Below are 16,628 nucleotides of genomic sequence, written 5' to 3' on the forward strand. Positions count from 1 at the left end.
TGTTTTCCTTAAACACAATTACCTTTAATAGGCTCAATAATTACATATTAAAACATTTTGTTCAACACTTTATTGCCAGGAACTAAATTTTTAAGATAATGTACTTTAAACCCTAATTTGTGGAGGGTTGACCATAAAAACACTCAAAATCACTAGATCGAAAAATGATCCACAGTGTGAGCTTCAGCTTTATTCTCAAATGAAATTGAAACATTTTTAACACGTTGACGTTAGCTCGTCAAGTATTTAGATTAAGCTCTTTCCAGTACTTCTGACTTTATATTTATTTATTGTGTAAAACTTTCTTACCATAACTATGTTGTACTAGAATTCAAGTCACTAGTAGTAGGGCTAATATCACACCATTTAATAGTACGTGAAACATGCAAACTATACATCACTGTTAGTAGTAAATAGGAGCACGTTCGTTACTCGTAACTATTATCTTTCAAATTGGAAGCCAGAAAATAAATGTTTACTTGTTCATTCAATTAACAATCTCTAAACAAAGAAATCTGAGATTTGAACATCTTTTTACAAAAAACAAGGAGTCTTATAACCACAAGACACTAGACTGAACTCAAGGCACACAATTGAAATCAACATTTGAAATAAAAGCATTTCTCCTTTCAAACACAATTTTTTTTGTTATACCTGCTCATCTCAAAACTGTAATTGTAGGTATAAAATGAAAGTTCTCTTGATAGCGTACTCTTTCCATTCAACTTGAAAAATAAATTATGGTCCCACTGTTCTTCAGGACCCTGCATATGGACTCTTCGACCAGTTACAGGTAGTACAGGAAGTCATCCAGGTTCATGTTAGGCTCCTTGTGAATGCTCTGGCCAACCAGGAAGGCCAATTTGTGGGCATACTGGCATGGAGCTGGCACTCGCACAATCCCCTTAGGAAACAGAGAAATAGTCATGAAAAATACATAGCACACTGGGTTAATTAGGAACGCCACAATCCATTTAAATAAATTTAAAAATATATAGCATTTAGCATGTCTGTTTCCTTTAATTCCTTCAATTGCTGAACTGACTCTGTGCATGTTAGGATATATGTTCATCCACTGAAACATGCGAGTAAATGTCCCATCAGAAAGCACTAGAGTAAGGAATGTTTTTAATGTAAAAAATGAAAGTGACATGAGTCACATGTCATTGCGTGGGATCAGACGCCCACACTATGTCATTCCAATATGAATTAAATTCATAAGCTTTTGTTATTCAAACATTGAGCCTCAAAGGGGGAGAACTCGAAGATATCCGAGAAGATCCTCATCCTCAGAAGATCCACAAGTCTTGCTTCTCAATGGTAAAATCAATTATGTACCATAATTATGTCCAACTTGGCAAGTATTCAATCGGTTGTGCCTTAGATTAGAACATTCCAGAAACTTGTAACTTTCTCATTGTGGTGCATCTGTATTTGTCAAACTAAAAGCATCTTATTCCAGCTTTCTGTGTTTTTAATATTAATCAAACAAAAACAGATCATGAAATCATTCATTGTTCTTTGCTCTGAACTGAACAGCTATAGTTTAATAGAGGTTAGCCTATTTGATTTATGCAGTAAAAATTATACACAGTATGCAGTGTTATATTTGATATTATTAAGCTTATGTAACTAAAAACAACTGATTGATACATGAAACAATTGAAAAGCATTATTTGATTGATTATAGTGGTCTCTTTGCCATGTTGTATTCATTTTAATTCTAAAGTTTTTTTTTTATATTTTAATTTGACAGTGTCTTGTTTTTTTACTGAACATACATTGAAACCAAAAATATGACCCTAAAACCAACCCGGACCTCAAGAAGTCTATACTTTTGTACAAGTGTTATACTGTTCCAAGTGTTAAAAGCTATCAGTAGTGCATTACTTGTTTTAGTGATTTACAGTGGGTCTTTACCTGCCAGTTGTAGTACATGTGGCAGAGTTTGTAGGTGAGTCTCTGCATGTGATCTGGTTTAAGGCCGCTGTTGTCAAACACTACATTGTAGTGAGTAGGTGCGACACACCCAAAGCGCACAGCCTGGCTTACAATGAAGAAATCATACCTGGGTAAAATTAAAGATGAAGAACTAGGTAAATATGGTCAGTTAGTATTATTTACTAATATAACATTGCTGATATTAGGGAAACTGGAGTCTCAGTACAATTAAAGCCATCATTACAGATCCATTCAGAACAACAGGTTTACTTTATTGAACACTCGCACATGTTCAACTGGAAAATGCTCAAGACTCTTTTTAAATGTATATGTACTTACTATGGTTCATTTACTAAACACAATATGAATTAAAGGCTGACACTGGATTTTGCTGATACAGTAATGTACAAAAAAGTGAACTGTACCATAAACAATTAGTAGGAATTCATTGTTCAATATTAATGCTTGACTGGGACAAGTGAATGTTTTGGATGGCCAAGTGTAAGAAAAATGTACTAGTCCAATCAGGCAATGCGTGTGTGAAAATGACCACTGTTCCTTCAGGGCACCTGTGATTTACAAATAAAGACTAGCTATAACTATACGCACCACTCTGGACGAGTGACTTCAGTGTCAATGACTGTCCCAGGAGGGGGATTGGCAATTTTGCCATCAATCCGAGCAAAGAATCTGGAGCTGATGCGCTTTTTCACCACCACTACTGAGAGCTTGGGCCTGCAGAAAAAAACATATTAAAACAATGAAGAAAATGTATCATACCTATTGTGGTTAAGCATGAAGGGTGGCTTACTCGTAATCTTGTCCCATGGTCTTGATAGACTGCATGATCTGAGGAACTTCATAGTCCACCACGCTCTGCAGCATGCCATCTCCAACTCCATCTCGGTACACGATGATGCGTGAGGGCAGAGAATTGTTGTGTTTCAGATAGGCCTTCAGAGCACCTAAAAGACATTGTTGGACATCAGTTTGTTTTAGTTAATGTAAAAGAGGTGTGCACCTGTGAAACATACCGGATTCCACCCAAAAAGGGTGGTCTGAGTACAGTTCATGCAAAACCACAAGTAATATCTGATGTGAATGTAACCAGACTAAATTAAATGAGCTGCTGTTAATCACAAATGAATTGGTCAAACTGTCTATCTGTTTTTACTGGCTCACTTTACACAACTGTCAGAATTTATTTGTATTTGAATTAATTAAAATTTGAATTAATTTATTCATTTGTTTTTAAGAAAAAAATACTCCACTTGTTCTTAAGAGTTGCATAGATGCCCATATCACTCATACAAATAGATACATATACATAACATTGAATTTATTCATAAATGTTACAAACCTGATGAGCTACATGACATTACTGAAGTGTGGTAGTAATATCGCTGTTCTTAAGCACATGTACATAATGTGTGTATTGATGTTTACCCACTTGCTTTACTAACAAGTCTGACTAAAATTGTGTTGACAACAAAACTTGTCATTGAAAGATTTTATAAAAGCACATATTCGCTAAAGCAAATGTACCATAGTGAACACGGTCCAGGAGGAACTGGCAATCAAACCAACATCCATAATTCCCCATACTGGTAAAAGATCACTTAACATATTACCAAATTATTAGCTGGGCAAATCAGGATGATGATGTTTGCACTGTAGCCCATCATCATCTGAATTATTGGACATTATTATAATCCATTAATGACATAAAACACCAAAATATGACAATGTAGTATTTCACACCTTGCAATGACCCTTTCAGTGCATCGATGATCTCCTGTCCACGGTTTTGCAAGACACACTTTGAGAACCACCTACAAAAAAATTGACATTATACAACAGATGTGTTTAACCATGCAGTCTAAGTGTGTTAAAGTTAACTACATTTTATATAACTAATGCTGGCTGAAATACAAAATAGATTTTTCAACTAATTGTTTTTTATAATGTTGTAAATTTGATATAAATTCTGTGAATCAAGACTTAAGAAAAGTTCTATTCTACTTCAACTTTTGTTTTCCAGGTGAGTTATAGACAAAGGGATTATATAAAATTTTCCACCAAATGAAGCAATAACCTCCTGGCAAAAACCTTCTGTAAATTTAATTTGATGCATTCACCAAAAAGGCTCTCAGCTAAGCTTTAGGACCTGCTCTTACCAGTCCAAGATATTCATACCAGTCCAATATTTAACGAATAATCTAGCATTAATTTAACAGTACCATGCTTAAATGACATTACCTAGACATGCCCTGATTTAGACTGGCCACCATTGCTCCGATAGATCTCTTCCCAGCAGCGGTATCATGGTAACAGTCTATGCCTACAATCATGAGCTGCCGGAGCTGAAAGACAAAGATTGATTATTTAGGGAAGAACTGAGAATGTTGTTGAAGGATGCAGAGTAGTGTATTGTCTTCAACCCTTACTGGAATTTCTACACTCCACAGCTCTCCTCCCATTTTGCAGTTCATCTGCAAAGCAATCTTGGTGGCCACAGTCATAAGTGCTTGAGGTTTGCTGATGGTGCGAGACACCACACACTGACTAGGCGTCGGGCAGTCCACACACAGGTACTTCTTCACACAGTCATACTTGTCTTTTCGATTGGTAGGCAAGATCACCACCACCTTCGAAGGCCAAAAAGCCATTTGAATAATAAAAAAAAGGTGCTGGACATTCAATATCACATGAATACTCGACTTACCATCTGTGTTTCACGTCCTACATTTTGTTGCAAGGCTCTCAGGAGAGATTCCTGACGATCTTCATACTCAATCCTGCTTGGTCAGGAAATGCTTATTAACATGAGAACAGACTGAAAAATTCACATTTAAAGTCAATCCAAAACTCACATGACAGCCCTCTGCATGCGGATCCCCATGGGTCCAGAAACTTTGTTGAGAGTCTGAAGCAGAGATTGGGCAACATCTGCATTTCTGCGCGTGTAGAACATGAGCCAGTTGTCCAGAGACATGCAGCTAATCAGAGGGAGACCTCTCATCTCTTTAGACCAGTCAGCTGTCCATGGGTTATACTCGTACTATGAGATGAAAGACAAGAGTAATTGAGGTTTCAGGATAAGTGTTATGAGTGCATGCTGGAGGTTAAGTTGTCTCTCTTCCTCTATACACTTAAAATACTTTACTTTTTTGAGAAAATGCAATGTTAATCTGATGGTTTTGGAAACATGAACTCAGAAACACTGCATATCAATGCATATAGAAAATAAACTATAGAACTATAGAGGTCAATGGGAGCAGTTTTTCAGCATTCCTCAAAATAACTTATGTGATAAATATAGGAAAAACTAGGAACGAGCAAAATGTGGTGGACAAATTTTTAGTTTTGAGTGAACTATCCCTTTAATAAAGCTTTTTGGCATAAAAAATATAATGGGTCAACAACAATTTTTGACTCGAAGTATTTTTGGCTATTGCTAAAAATATACCCACACAACAAAAGTTTCGATTAGTGGTCCAGGGTCATTTGTATTGCAGATACATTTGTAAACAAGTGTAAATGGAGTAGTTTAACAGATCAGACAGATATCTGATTTGTGAAAACATTTGTGTAAATGGTTACTTACTGCTCTGCCTCCCTGTATGATCCTCTCAGAGGGCAAAACTCTCCCATTTAGACTCAGAAGCTTGTTCTCAAAGCTTAGACCCCAAGTTGTCAGTTCATTCTGCACGTCTCCATTTCTATTATGAAGTGTAATACATGTCAGGTCTAATATACAAATATACCATTTGTGAAACAACACACCAATAGAGCTGTTGAATACACACCTATTGATGTTGGATATTAAGCGGGTAATTCGGCCCTCTCTCTGTTCAGGACTCAGCCGTGTATGTGAGGCAAGATCTTTCATGATATTAAAATCAGCGCGCATCTTATCCGTTAGACCTTTAAGAGAAACAAATGCCTGTAATATCACAGAGTAGTTTGATTTAAAGAATGAAATAATTCAACTCCATATTTTAATTCATTAGTTTTCCTACACCCAGAAGAAATGAAAATATGCAAAAATATAACTACTATAAAACATTCATTAGGCTTTATCTTACAGAAAGCCCTCTACCATTAACTACCAAAAATCATGAGCCAAATCATTAATCGTGTACTTTATTTGTCCTACTGTTTATTTTAAATGACATTAAATTTTAACCATTATAAATACCTCAACATATGTCGAAATTGCATAACACGACTATTAAAAACTTAAAAAGCACTAAGCAATTTCAATGACTCTTTGAACTAGAAAAAAGTGATAATTACCAGTGAGGTAGCAGAACTCTGGGACAAGCATAGCTGGTCCTGGTGGAGGCCGTCCTGAGGGGCCAAGTCTCTTCACATGGCTAACGAGAAGAACCTGGTTGCCATCTGTTATGTCAAGACCATATTGCTGTATAACAAAAAATAATTGTTTGAATTATGAAGCTTCTTAGGTTTCACGGTGGCTCAGTGGTTAGCACTGTCGCCTCACAGCAAGAAGGTCGCTGGTTCGAGCCTCGGCTGGGTCACTTGGCATTTCTGTGGGGAGTTTGCATGTTCTCCCCGTGTTGGCGTAGGTTTCCTCTGGGTGCTCCGATTTCCCTCACAGTTTAAAGAAAAGCGCAATAGGTGAATTAAATAAACTAAATTGGCCATACCGTATGTGTGTGAATGAGTGTGTATGGATGTTTCCCAGTATTGGATAACATGGAAGAGCATCTGCTGCGCAAAACATAAGCTGGATTAGTTGGCGGTTCATTTCACTGTGGTGACCCCTGATGAATAAAGGGACTAAGAAGAAGGAAAATGAAACAATATAAAAATGTTTCCATATAACACCAAGTTACCGTTTTGAAGTAGTTCTTGAATGAGATTTCTGTATCTCCTTTCTTAAATGTGTTGTTGGGAGTATGATCCCAGGCAATGTCATCAATCCTGTATGTCTTGTTGTTGTACCTGTAAGTAATTTTAGAAACAAGTATGTACATAAAAATTGTTTACACATTCTATGCAGGAATCCTAAAAGAAATTTCAATACCTTTTTTAAGACTTTTTAAAGACCTTCTTAAAATATTTTAAGAAAAAGTGACTTGAGTAGAAGTTGAAGTGCTCTTTAAGCACCATACTTAAGTGGAAGTAGTAAAGTATTCAACATTTTTTGTACTTAAGTATTGCAAGTAGTTTATTTCAAAATTTACTAAAGTATTGAAAGTAAAAGTGCAAGTTTTGTGTAATGTAGTTCTTAAAGACAGCAGTCAAAAGACGTCATTGTTTTATTTTAAATATCTTTTTGGGGCACATGATTAAGCAAAACGAAAAGAAACACGGCTTACGACTGTTTTTCTCTCGCGCCTGAACCACAGATCTGACAGATAGTCATGCAGTGTGAAAACATTCATGACATGACTAATTAAAAATAATGCAGTCTGAACTCGGCATTAGTTTCGAGTGGGGCCCTGAAAAATCTTTTGAAGGGGTACTTACCCCTTTCCCTTAGCCCTATGCCTTCAAGCTAAAGAGGATTGGGACACCACTACCCCTCATTTTGCGCATTCCTGTGAAGGGGTATGGGTGTATAGGGAATGGCTAAGGGGTAGAATTGGGCCTAAGACTTTTTAATACCTTTTAAGAGCATTCATTTTCTCATAATTGTTTTTTCAACTTTTAATATTTTTAAGACCCCGCGGACACCCTGTTATTTAACTCTATTTGGGGTCTGTAAGATGAATTTTAATTTAGGAAGAGCACAATTTATTACAAGTGACTAAGGCACTTAACACTGTTAGAAACAATTTCTTATTAAAGAGTCCTGGCAAATGCAAATAATGTAATGTAACGTAAGTATTTATATAGCGCATTTATCATGTGTGGCCATACACCCAAAGCGCTTCACCATTATGGGGGGGGGTCGTCTCTCCACACCACCACTAATAACCACAAAATTCTTAAGCAGCACAACAGTATTACATTGATACATTCAAAACTATAATTTTATTTGTTTAAAACAATATTTTAAAATGGAATTAATGTTTTATAAAACCTCTGTTCAACTGTTATTTTGATGACATGAATGCAAACTTTAAGCACAACAGACACTTTCAAAATAAAAGATTAAGCACCTTTTTTTATGCCAGTGTATATGTAAACATGCTTGTTTTACTTGGTCAGAATGATCAGGCCCACAAGCTCCTTCGTGCAGGCTTCAGGGAAGCGCTGGTCTCCACACTGCTGTCTCAAACTGTACATGAAGTCAAGAACCGTCTCGCTGCGCAGAACCTTGTGGCTTACATCAGAGCACAGCATGATGCTGGACTCATACTGTAGGATGGTGGTCATGAAGCCAGGCCAAATTGTCAGCCTGCAAGCAGAGTGTGATGATTAACCAGTTTTCAGAAAAAGGGTAAGATAAAGAGACAACACAGATGATTCAAAACCTGTGCTGTGGGATGTTGAATGGGTCATCAGGATTGTAGTAATGACGTCCGATCTGCTGCATGTTTAGTATTCTCAAAATTCTACAAGACATAGTAGACAGGACTGGGTTAATTAGTTCATAAATAACACTATTTTAAACAGAAAGCCTTAAATTACCTCCTGAAGAGGATGTTGTAAAACTGCAGGCATACAGGAGAGGACGGCGGCAGCTCATTGGTCAGTGTCACAGTGATTTCAACCTTCTCTCCATTTCTGGTCTCACTGCACAGGACTGTCTCCTACCGAACAAAAATATGTAACAAACCACCAAATCAAATCCCAAAACCCCACTTATAGGGCATTCATGCTTGACGCACTTTGCATGAAATCGCAGTATCCATGTGTAATTACCAGAGATGTATAAAGTACTAGAGACCCAGACTTAAGTAGAAGTACAAGTGCTCTATCAAAAAGTGACTTGAATAGAAGTTGAAGTGCTCTTTAAGCACCATAGTGGAAGTAGTGGGAGTACTAAAGTATTCAACATTTTTTGTACTTAAGTATTGCAAGTAGTTCATTTCAAAATTTACTGAAGTCTGAAAGTAAAAGTACTAGTATTGTGTAATGTGATTATAAAAAAAAAGCAGTCAAAAGACATCATATTGTTTTGTAAGAAACATGGCTTACGATACGGTTTTTCTCTCGTGCTTGAACCACAGATCTGACAGATTATAACAGCTTTATCACACACCTTTCAAAGTTGTGTGTCACAAAAACAGTCCATAATCCACTCAAAACGCTATCGAAACCCATTTTCGGATCGCAAATTACTAGTTGTAAACGGAAGTTCTACCGGAAGACGCTGGTTGCTATGGTGCCCTCCATGCAATAGCCAAAAAAAAGGTTTATAATTGTAACAAGTAGGGGTGTGATTCTAAACTGGTCTCACGGTTTGGTTACAATTATCATGCCATTGATTTGGTTCAATTCGATATCTCGGTGCATTGACTATGCTTTTCATATATAATTAGATATTTTCTTCACAACACAAGAATTTTTTTTAATCTATAAATATATTTATATATTACTAACGCAATTTTGTTTTTTAATACAGCAGTAAGATATATGAACTGTACCCTTAATTTGACCTGCTCAAAGAAAGCACTTTTTAAATGTATCAAACTCCAATACATGCACAGAAGACAGCATGAGCATTTATAGCAAATAAAATAATGTAAATATTATCCTGCTTGCTTTTTCAGCGCTGACAGGCGAGGTCTTACACCCCTATGATTGGTTACTGTCTTCACCTACTCAGCAGCAAGGGCTGCAACCAGCTTTAGAAATTAAAGCGCTGTTCACCAATAGCCGGAAAAACTGCCGCGGTTAGTCTGTATGTGCATAATATGCGGTTATCACAGGTAATCCATAATAGACACAGTGGAGAAAACTGGCACCTCAGGCACGCTCGTGTCAGCATCCACAAGTATCGCTTTAACAGCCAAGAGGAGAGGAAAAGTTACCTCACAAACACCAGCGAGTCAAACGCCTAAAGTGAGAGAAAAAGAGAGCATTTCTCCGTAGTAGTGAAATAGCAGCTCATGTGCTGTGCCACCTTCATTGTAGTAAGAGCGTTATTTATTCGCCCTCGCCTCCTTCGCCATAGTATTCTACTGCGACATCGCGCATAGGAGATAAATGACATCAGTACGTAATAACCGGTTATGATCTATTACTGAACCGATATCAATCATTTTGACACCCTTAGTAACGAGTAACGATGCAGCACATAAAAAAATCTATCGGAGTAAAAGTAATAAACTCATTGAAAATATGTACTGAAGTAAAAGTGGAAGTAGGAGAAAAAAAACAATACTACAGTAGAGTACAGATACAGCCTTTTAGTACTTAAATACAGTAGTGAAGTAGTTCTACTTCTTTACTTTACATCTCTGGTTATTACACACTTGAACTCTCTGATAACAGAGGCCTCAAGCTTTAAATAGAAAATGTATCAAAACTTTTTTTTTTAAACAAAATGCCAGTGGTCAAATCTGATTCTATTATGCTAGGCTAAAAGTGACTAAGCCAAAACAAGAATTCAACTAAATGGTTTCAAAAAGTCAATGGTTTAACTCTAGAAAACTTTACAAAGCACTTAAAAAAGTGGAGTATACCTTTAACATGGCATGAAATTTTGCCAAAGTTCCAATTTTTAAAGTTGACCAATTCGTACAAATCAAGTGCATCAATTGCCCCGAATGCAATTTGCGATGTGTCATTCTCTAATAGGTCATTCACGCCACCTCATTCGCACAAACCGTGCTGCAGGATATCTATCAAGTTTTAGCATTGACTTAACATCTGAATTCTTCGCCCTTTACACTTCACCTGTATCTGGTGTGAACACACTGTAAGAGGTTAAATCAAATGTTAAGACTACAAACATACAGTGTTATGCAGTTTGTTGGGGAGAAAGAGAATGGATCCATCAAAGGTGTGTGCTTTCCCCAGAGTTTCCTCGTGCTGGAAAAGCAAAGCCGAACGCACTCGCCTGGACTCCATTGGTGGCTTGTAGTCTACATGATACTGATACAAAGCCCACATAGGACGTGAAAGCAGACGCATGAAATTGGCCCTCAGCTCAATGGCAGTCCCAGAAACACCTGTAGTCAAAGAAAAAGTGTCAAACACAGCATTACACTACATTTCAACAACTGAGGCAGACAACCTGTACTGGCATGTGAGAACGTTCTGGGGTCTGTTAGATGTTTAGGTTTTTTCAATTAGAAGTTTTTTTTTTAATCAGAAGTTCTGCATAAAATGTAAATGTTTTTGCTTTGTTTTTCATTGCCAAAAAATTATCTAAAATAACATTATTAAACTTGCATAAATTTAATTTTACATTTGTGATTAAACCCATGCACAAATATTCAGGAAAACGGCACTCTTATAGGTGTGATTTTATTATAATAAATCCTTTCATTTTCTAATATATCCAAATCAATAGAAGGAATATATATATATATATATATATATATATATATATATATATATATATTATTCTTGCCACGGTAGACGGTGTTACCGGTTTTAAGACGCAACACCGGTGACATTACTTATCCACCCTGACACCGTCCCCACATTTGTTTTTTTAGTATTAGTTTTTTATTAAATATTTATTTTAATTAAATGGAAAATATAATTCTAAATAATTTACTTAAAAGACGAAAGTGTGCACTATAATTATAATCTGAACATAGCTACAATGCGTTATATTTCATTTATCAGGTGAGGAGAATGAGTAGTCGAATTTACAGAAAAAGAATGGCGGACCATTAAGTGTCAAAACGCAAGCGCCTGTTTGGCAATATTTTGGGATTAAACCAAATGCAAAAAGAAAACCTAAAAATGTTAATGAGGCAATCCGCAAACTGCCTGACAAAGGTGGCAGCATCTGGCGGAAACACAACTAATTTTTACACGCACCTTCAACTTGATGTTTAACTATGGGTGGGTAGCGCGTAGATAAGATCAATAGCCATAAATACACAATGCATACTCATTTTTAAAGTCACGCGACCATCATCTCACAATGTTTAGTAATAAATAATCAAATTTTTTATTAAAACCAGTGATTTAGCAATGCCGTGCCATTAATAAGCCAACTGCAGAGAAACAAAGCAACCATCGCGGCAACCACAGTGATCACTTGTTCCGGAGTTCAGCTGTTCTTTTTTGCACTTGATTATTATGCGTTTCATGTTAAAAGAAAATCAATAATAAATAGGCCTACAAGAGTGTATCCTGTGTGTGTGCGCGTTTTTTTTATCACTGAAGCCGCTCTCTTCAAAAAACGAAAGTTGCTTCGTCTGTCTGGTAATATTTAATATTAAAAAATTGCAGTAAAGTAACTGTGACGTGCGGCCACACATTGAATCTGAGGTCTGATCTCATCTCTCTCGCTGTCATCCAGACATTGATACAGACGCCACACAAGTCGCAAAACTGAGGCTGGATCCAGCTGACAGAATAGCTGAAGCCTTTGCGAAATCAGCACTGAAATTAACAGGTATAAATGTCTTTGAGACAAAACGCCTATTTCTTGGATATCTGTAAAAAGCAATCAGAGCCAACATTATGTAGAAGTTGTGTCGCCTAAAATTATATTAATTCTAATAAAATGAAAACCAAAATAAACAATTCATAACATTTTTCGTTTGATAAAAAAATATACAAAAACGAAAAAAAATCAAAAGGGTGGCAAGTTTGTATCAATGTGTTTTAATATTGATAAAATATGCTTGGCCTATTTAAGCTTAACGGTTATATACGCCGCCAATAGGCAAGCCATTCAAAAAATATTATTTTACTGTGTACTAGGTTATAATGTATATTTTACAACAAAAACTAAATGTAGCATGTCTCGCTATCGTTTAAACATGCAAGCTGCACCCCAGCTGCCGGAAAAAAATATGAATAACAGATTTTTTTACAGTGTATATATTATAAGCTAAAATTTTATTTTGACACCCACAGACATATAAATCAGAGGTCAGACTTTTTCATAAAAACCGCCTCATTTCAGTTGTCATTTTTGTAAAACTCTATCTATTAAATTAATCAATCTACTAAAAGAACGTTGGCTACAATTATGCATTATAGGCTCACATTATAGAGAGAAATAACAGATGAACCACAGTGTTGTGCCAAGAAATCCACCCTTGCTGTAAATTGCACCCCCTCTGAAATGTGCCTATATCAACTTAATTTTTTTTATTATTAACAATAAAGTTATGACAACTATTGACAGTGACTGAGGTGAGTTTCATGAATGGAACCTTTATCTTACAGAAGATATATATTTAAATAAATAGATTTAATTTAAACACAATACTGATTAAAGTGAATGGTTAAATGTGTGGTTTAGTTGAAAACTACAACAATTTTATATTTTTCGTTTATTTAAAAACCAACAAAATGCCTAATTTTACAAACAGGCTCATTACATCAGTCTAGACTACAGACAATATTTTTTATTTTTCATTTATTTGTAAACCTAATTTTAAAATGCATTTCACTTGTTCTTGCTTGATCCATCAAAATTATAATCATATTATTAGCCTACGTTTTAATCAATTATGGCCTTTGATTTTTATTAAAATGTAGACTAAGAATGTTAATGAAAGTCTAAGAAAGGGGTGCCTGCATTTTACAGCAGGGGTGCATTTCTCATCACAACACTGGGACTGCAGTCAGATCATGAAGCAGATCAATGTTGATCTTTCTTTCGAGGTGACGGTGCAAAAATGGACAAAACAATAGGCCTAAAACAAAATATTATAAGATTAAAATACGGAAAAATTATCAGATGGTAACTTCGGTCAATTTTCCTAATGGATAAACAGCACTAGGCAATATTTTAGCATGCTTTCACTTTCGCATTAGACATGAAACGCATTTGCCGGTAGAAATGACATCCCGCCCAGCTCATAATTCTCTCTTTGTATGTCTTTTACACAACCATAATACACCGTGATATAGCCTGGCTCGATAGTTCGTTGGATCGTTTTGTTTTCTCACTACCATCGATCTGCTCAATCGAGCCGAAACCACCTCATTCAGGCGATCTCGGACCGATTGATTTGGCGCGGATTCCACGCGATTGCGGGATTCACATATGCCAGACAAACCATGCCTCCTGGGCAAACGAGACAGTTTCCGAAACAAACGTCTGGGTGTGAAAGCACCCTGTATTTGCACGCAGTTGACAAACAGTCGCAGCCAACTTAAACTTTAGTGACAAGGCAGCACTGGCCCGATCAGGCCAGTAACTATTCTCTATACTGTCCCGAGCGTCTCGCAGGCTGGCCCCAGTGTCAGTATAACTACTCTAGCCTATATAATGTTGATTTTACCAGTGAGTTAAATGGTCTAATAATGTTGTCAATGACAGATTGCAAGCATAGGCCTATATCCTTAAACATAATTCAACATCAGAATTATTATAAGTAGAATAGAATTATTTATAGAAACCAGCAGACCTACACATATTATTGTTGTTTCACCATGTTTGAGAAAAAAGAATAATAATAGCCGACTAATATTAACCTTTATTTTACATCTACAGAATTGTGAGAAAAATTGTGATCTTTATTTTAAGCAAAAAAATAAATAAATAAATAAATAAAATAAAATAAAAATTTGCGATTCTCATTTTAGCCAGAATCGTGCAGCTCTAATATATATATTCATTCTTCCATGGCGGGGCGCCACACCAAAAATTCAACGCGCCACAGCTACATTACAGCTTCTCATTCAAAACATTCAGCTGTTTTTAGCGGGTTATAATCGCACCAAAATGTATTAAAAGTTAAGTGAATTATAACAGCGCAAACTTTTCTGTAATCGTAGTACTGCTGTGCATTATTTGTTTAACCCTTTAAGGTGACGTTCTGACAGACTGACTGACAGGTGCGTGATGCAGAGTCTGCAGCCACAGCTGGAAAAAATCCTAGAGGAAACACTATATATATATATATATATATATATATATATATATATATATAACCATTTTGATTTCATAAAATGTATTTTAGGTAACTCACAAATTACTTTAATCAGAAATAATGAAAATGAAATGGCTTCCTATTAACCATGTGTAGACATGGGACAACACCCAGTTTCAAGGTTTACAGCGGCTTGGAATCGTCAAGGTTTTTTGTTATCCTAGGTTATTTGTTATATTTTCTGTTATACAGAAGATATACATTAAGGGTTTTTTCATGTGTTTATTTTTAATGTGTTTTAAAGAAAACTGTGTTTTTGAAACTAATGAAGACAGCAAAAGTCAATCATTTATTTGAATTATTTAGCCGACATGTTTACGGTTCCAAAATATTACAAATGTTTCTTAAAATAAAATGTATTTTATTCAATGGGGAAAAAAGTTTAAAAAGAACCTGACATTTAAAAAGAACATATTTTAGAGCAGTAATCGCAATACCGTGATATTTTTTTTCGAAATTATCATATTGTCAGAAACTTATACCGGCTCATGCCTAACCATGTGTAGACTACACATTAACAAATGTATTTTTGTTGCCACCCAACAACATAATTTAAATCTATATTATTAAAAATGTAACTACTCAAAACAGAAACAAAAAATTAATAGAACCTACAATTGGATTTTTTAAAAATATGCATCAAGTCTGTAGCTACTTTTGAACAAAGTAAATATAACATTGTGTGTAAAAAAATAAACACTCATTTACGTATGAAAAAAAAAAATTTGTTTGGTAAAAGGTTTGTGAAACTATTTTAATTTTAATAATCCTGGTCTATTTATAAACTAACAAAACTGAACTAAAATCAAATAAAAAGAAAATAATACCCAACTATGATATTTGTAAAAGACCAAATTTAGGGTTTGTTAATCTCTAGTTTCTTGTTACCCATTTTGGATTCTTTCACGTGTTCCATGAGTTGACGAGTGTGGACACCAGAATCATGGAAATCCCGTCTGCGTCCACCTCTTTCACCGATCTTCACCTGCTGAAAGCCTGCAGAAATCTGGAGCATCGCTAGAGAGAAAATAAGCAATAGAGTGATAAACGGAATGGGAAATACCCTCATAGTACACAGCTCACTTCTCTAATACACTTACCTTCTTCAGACATGGCTCCAGGTGCAGGTTTCTGTCTCCCTCTGCCCACCAGTTGTACTTCAGACGAAGTGGACACAACAGGCTTTGCAGCCTCTTGTGATACAGGTGGTTGCTGAGGAGAAATTAGAAAATGAATACATTTATTTCGAGTAAACATTTATTATATTAAATCTAATCATAAATATACTCACTGCGCCAGGAGCAGCAGGCTCCTGACCACGACCTCTGCCCCTCGATCTTGCTCTTGCTCGTCCTGTCATACTGGTGCTCTACAAATGCTGATGTATTTCAGCCCTGTAACACGTTAAAGACAATTAAAAAGATAGTTCTCACAAAAATAAGAATTTATTCTTGCTATTTACTCACCCTCACGTAGTTCTAAACCTTTATGAGTTTTTCTTCTGTTGAACATTGAAGAAGATATGTTGAAGAAAGATGAAAACTTGAAACCATTAACTTCCATAGTCAAAAAAACAAATAGATAAAACTCAAACAGACTTGGGACAGGTAACAGGTGTTTAACTAATGACATAATTTTTAATTTTGGGTGAACGATCCCTGCAAGGTGTATTGACATCCAAGTAAAAGA

At 35.8% G+C, this 16,628-nt stretch overlaps 1 protein-coding gene across 1 annotated transcript; it reads right to left on the reverse strand.

Annotated features, from left to right (window-relative positions):
* Positions 1–553: 553 nt before the first annotated feature.
* piwil1 (piwi-like RNA-mediated gene silencing 1) lies at positions 554–16,324 on the reverse strand. Its single transcript, XM_056464305.1, has 20 exons — positions 16,231–16,324; positions 16,040–16,151; positions 15,828–15,956; positions 10,822–11,036; positions 8,548–8,669; positions 8,391–8,471; positions 8,117–8,314; positions 6,804–6,912; positions 6,241–6,367; positions 5,751–5,868; positions 5,549–5,663; positions 4,815–5,002; positions 4,667–4,739; positions 4,389–4,589; positions 4,201–4,304; positions 3,703–3,773; positions 2,753–2,906; positions 2,551–2,676; positions 1,921–2,068; positions 554–904 (listed from the first exon to the last, which is right to left on the reverse strand). The coding sequence occupies exons 1-20, from the start codon at positions 16,297–16,299 to the stop codon at positions 788–790; spliced, it is 2,577 nt and encodes an 858-aa protein (XP_056320280.1). The 5' UTR covers positions 16,300–16,324; the 3' UTR covers positions 554–787.
* Between the last annotated feature and the right edge of the window lie 304 nt (positions 16,325–16,628).

Source organism: Danio aesculapii, chromosome 8 (genome assembly GCF_903798145.1).
Source record: "Danio aesculapii chromosome 8, fDanAes4.1, whole genome shotgun sequence".
NCBI lineage: Eukaryota > Metazoa > Chordata > Actinopteri > Cypriniformes > Danionidae > Danio > Danio aesculapii.

What these genes read in the sequence shown, in the direction of transcription:
- piwil1 (XM_056464305.1), bottom strand. Translation starts at nt 16,299, where the DNA reads ATGACAGGACGAGCAAGAGCAAGATCGAGGGGCAGAGGTCGTGGTCAG. An exon ending in TGGAGCCATGTCTGAAGAAG is followed by an intron (nt 15,957 to 16,039) that starts GTAAGTGTATTA and finishes TTTTCTCTCTAG; the next exon opens with CGATGCTCCAGATTTCTGCA. An exon ending in CTAAATCAGGGCATGTCTAG is followed by an intron (nt 3,774 to 4,200) that starts GTAATGTCATTT and finishes ATTTTTTTGTAG; the next exon opens with GTGGTTCTCAAAGTGTGTCT.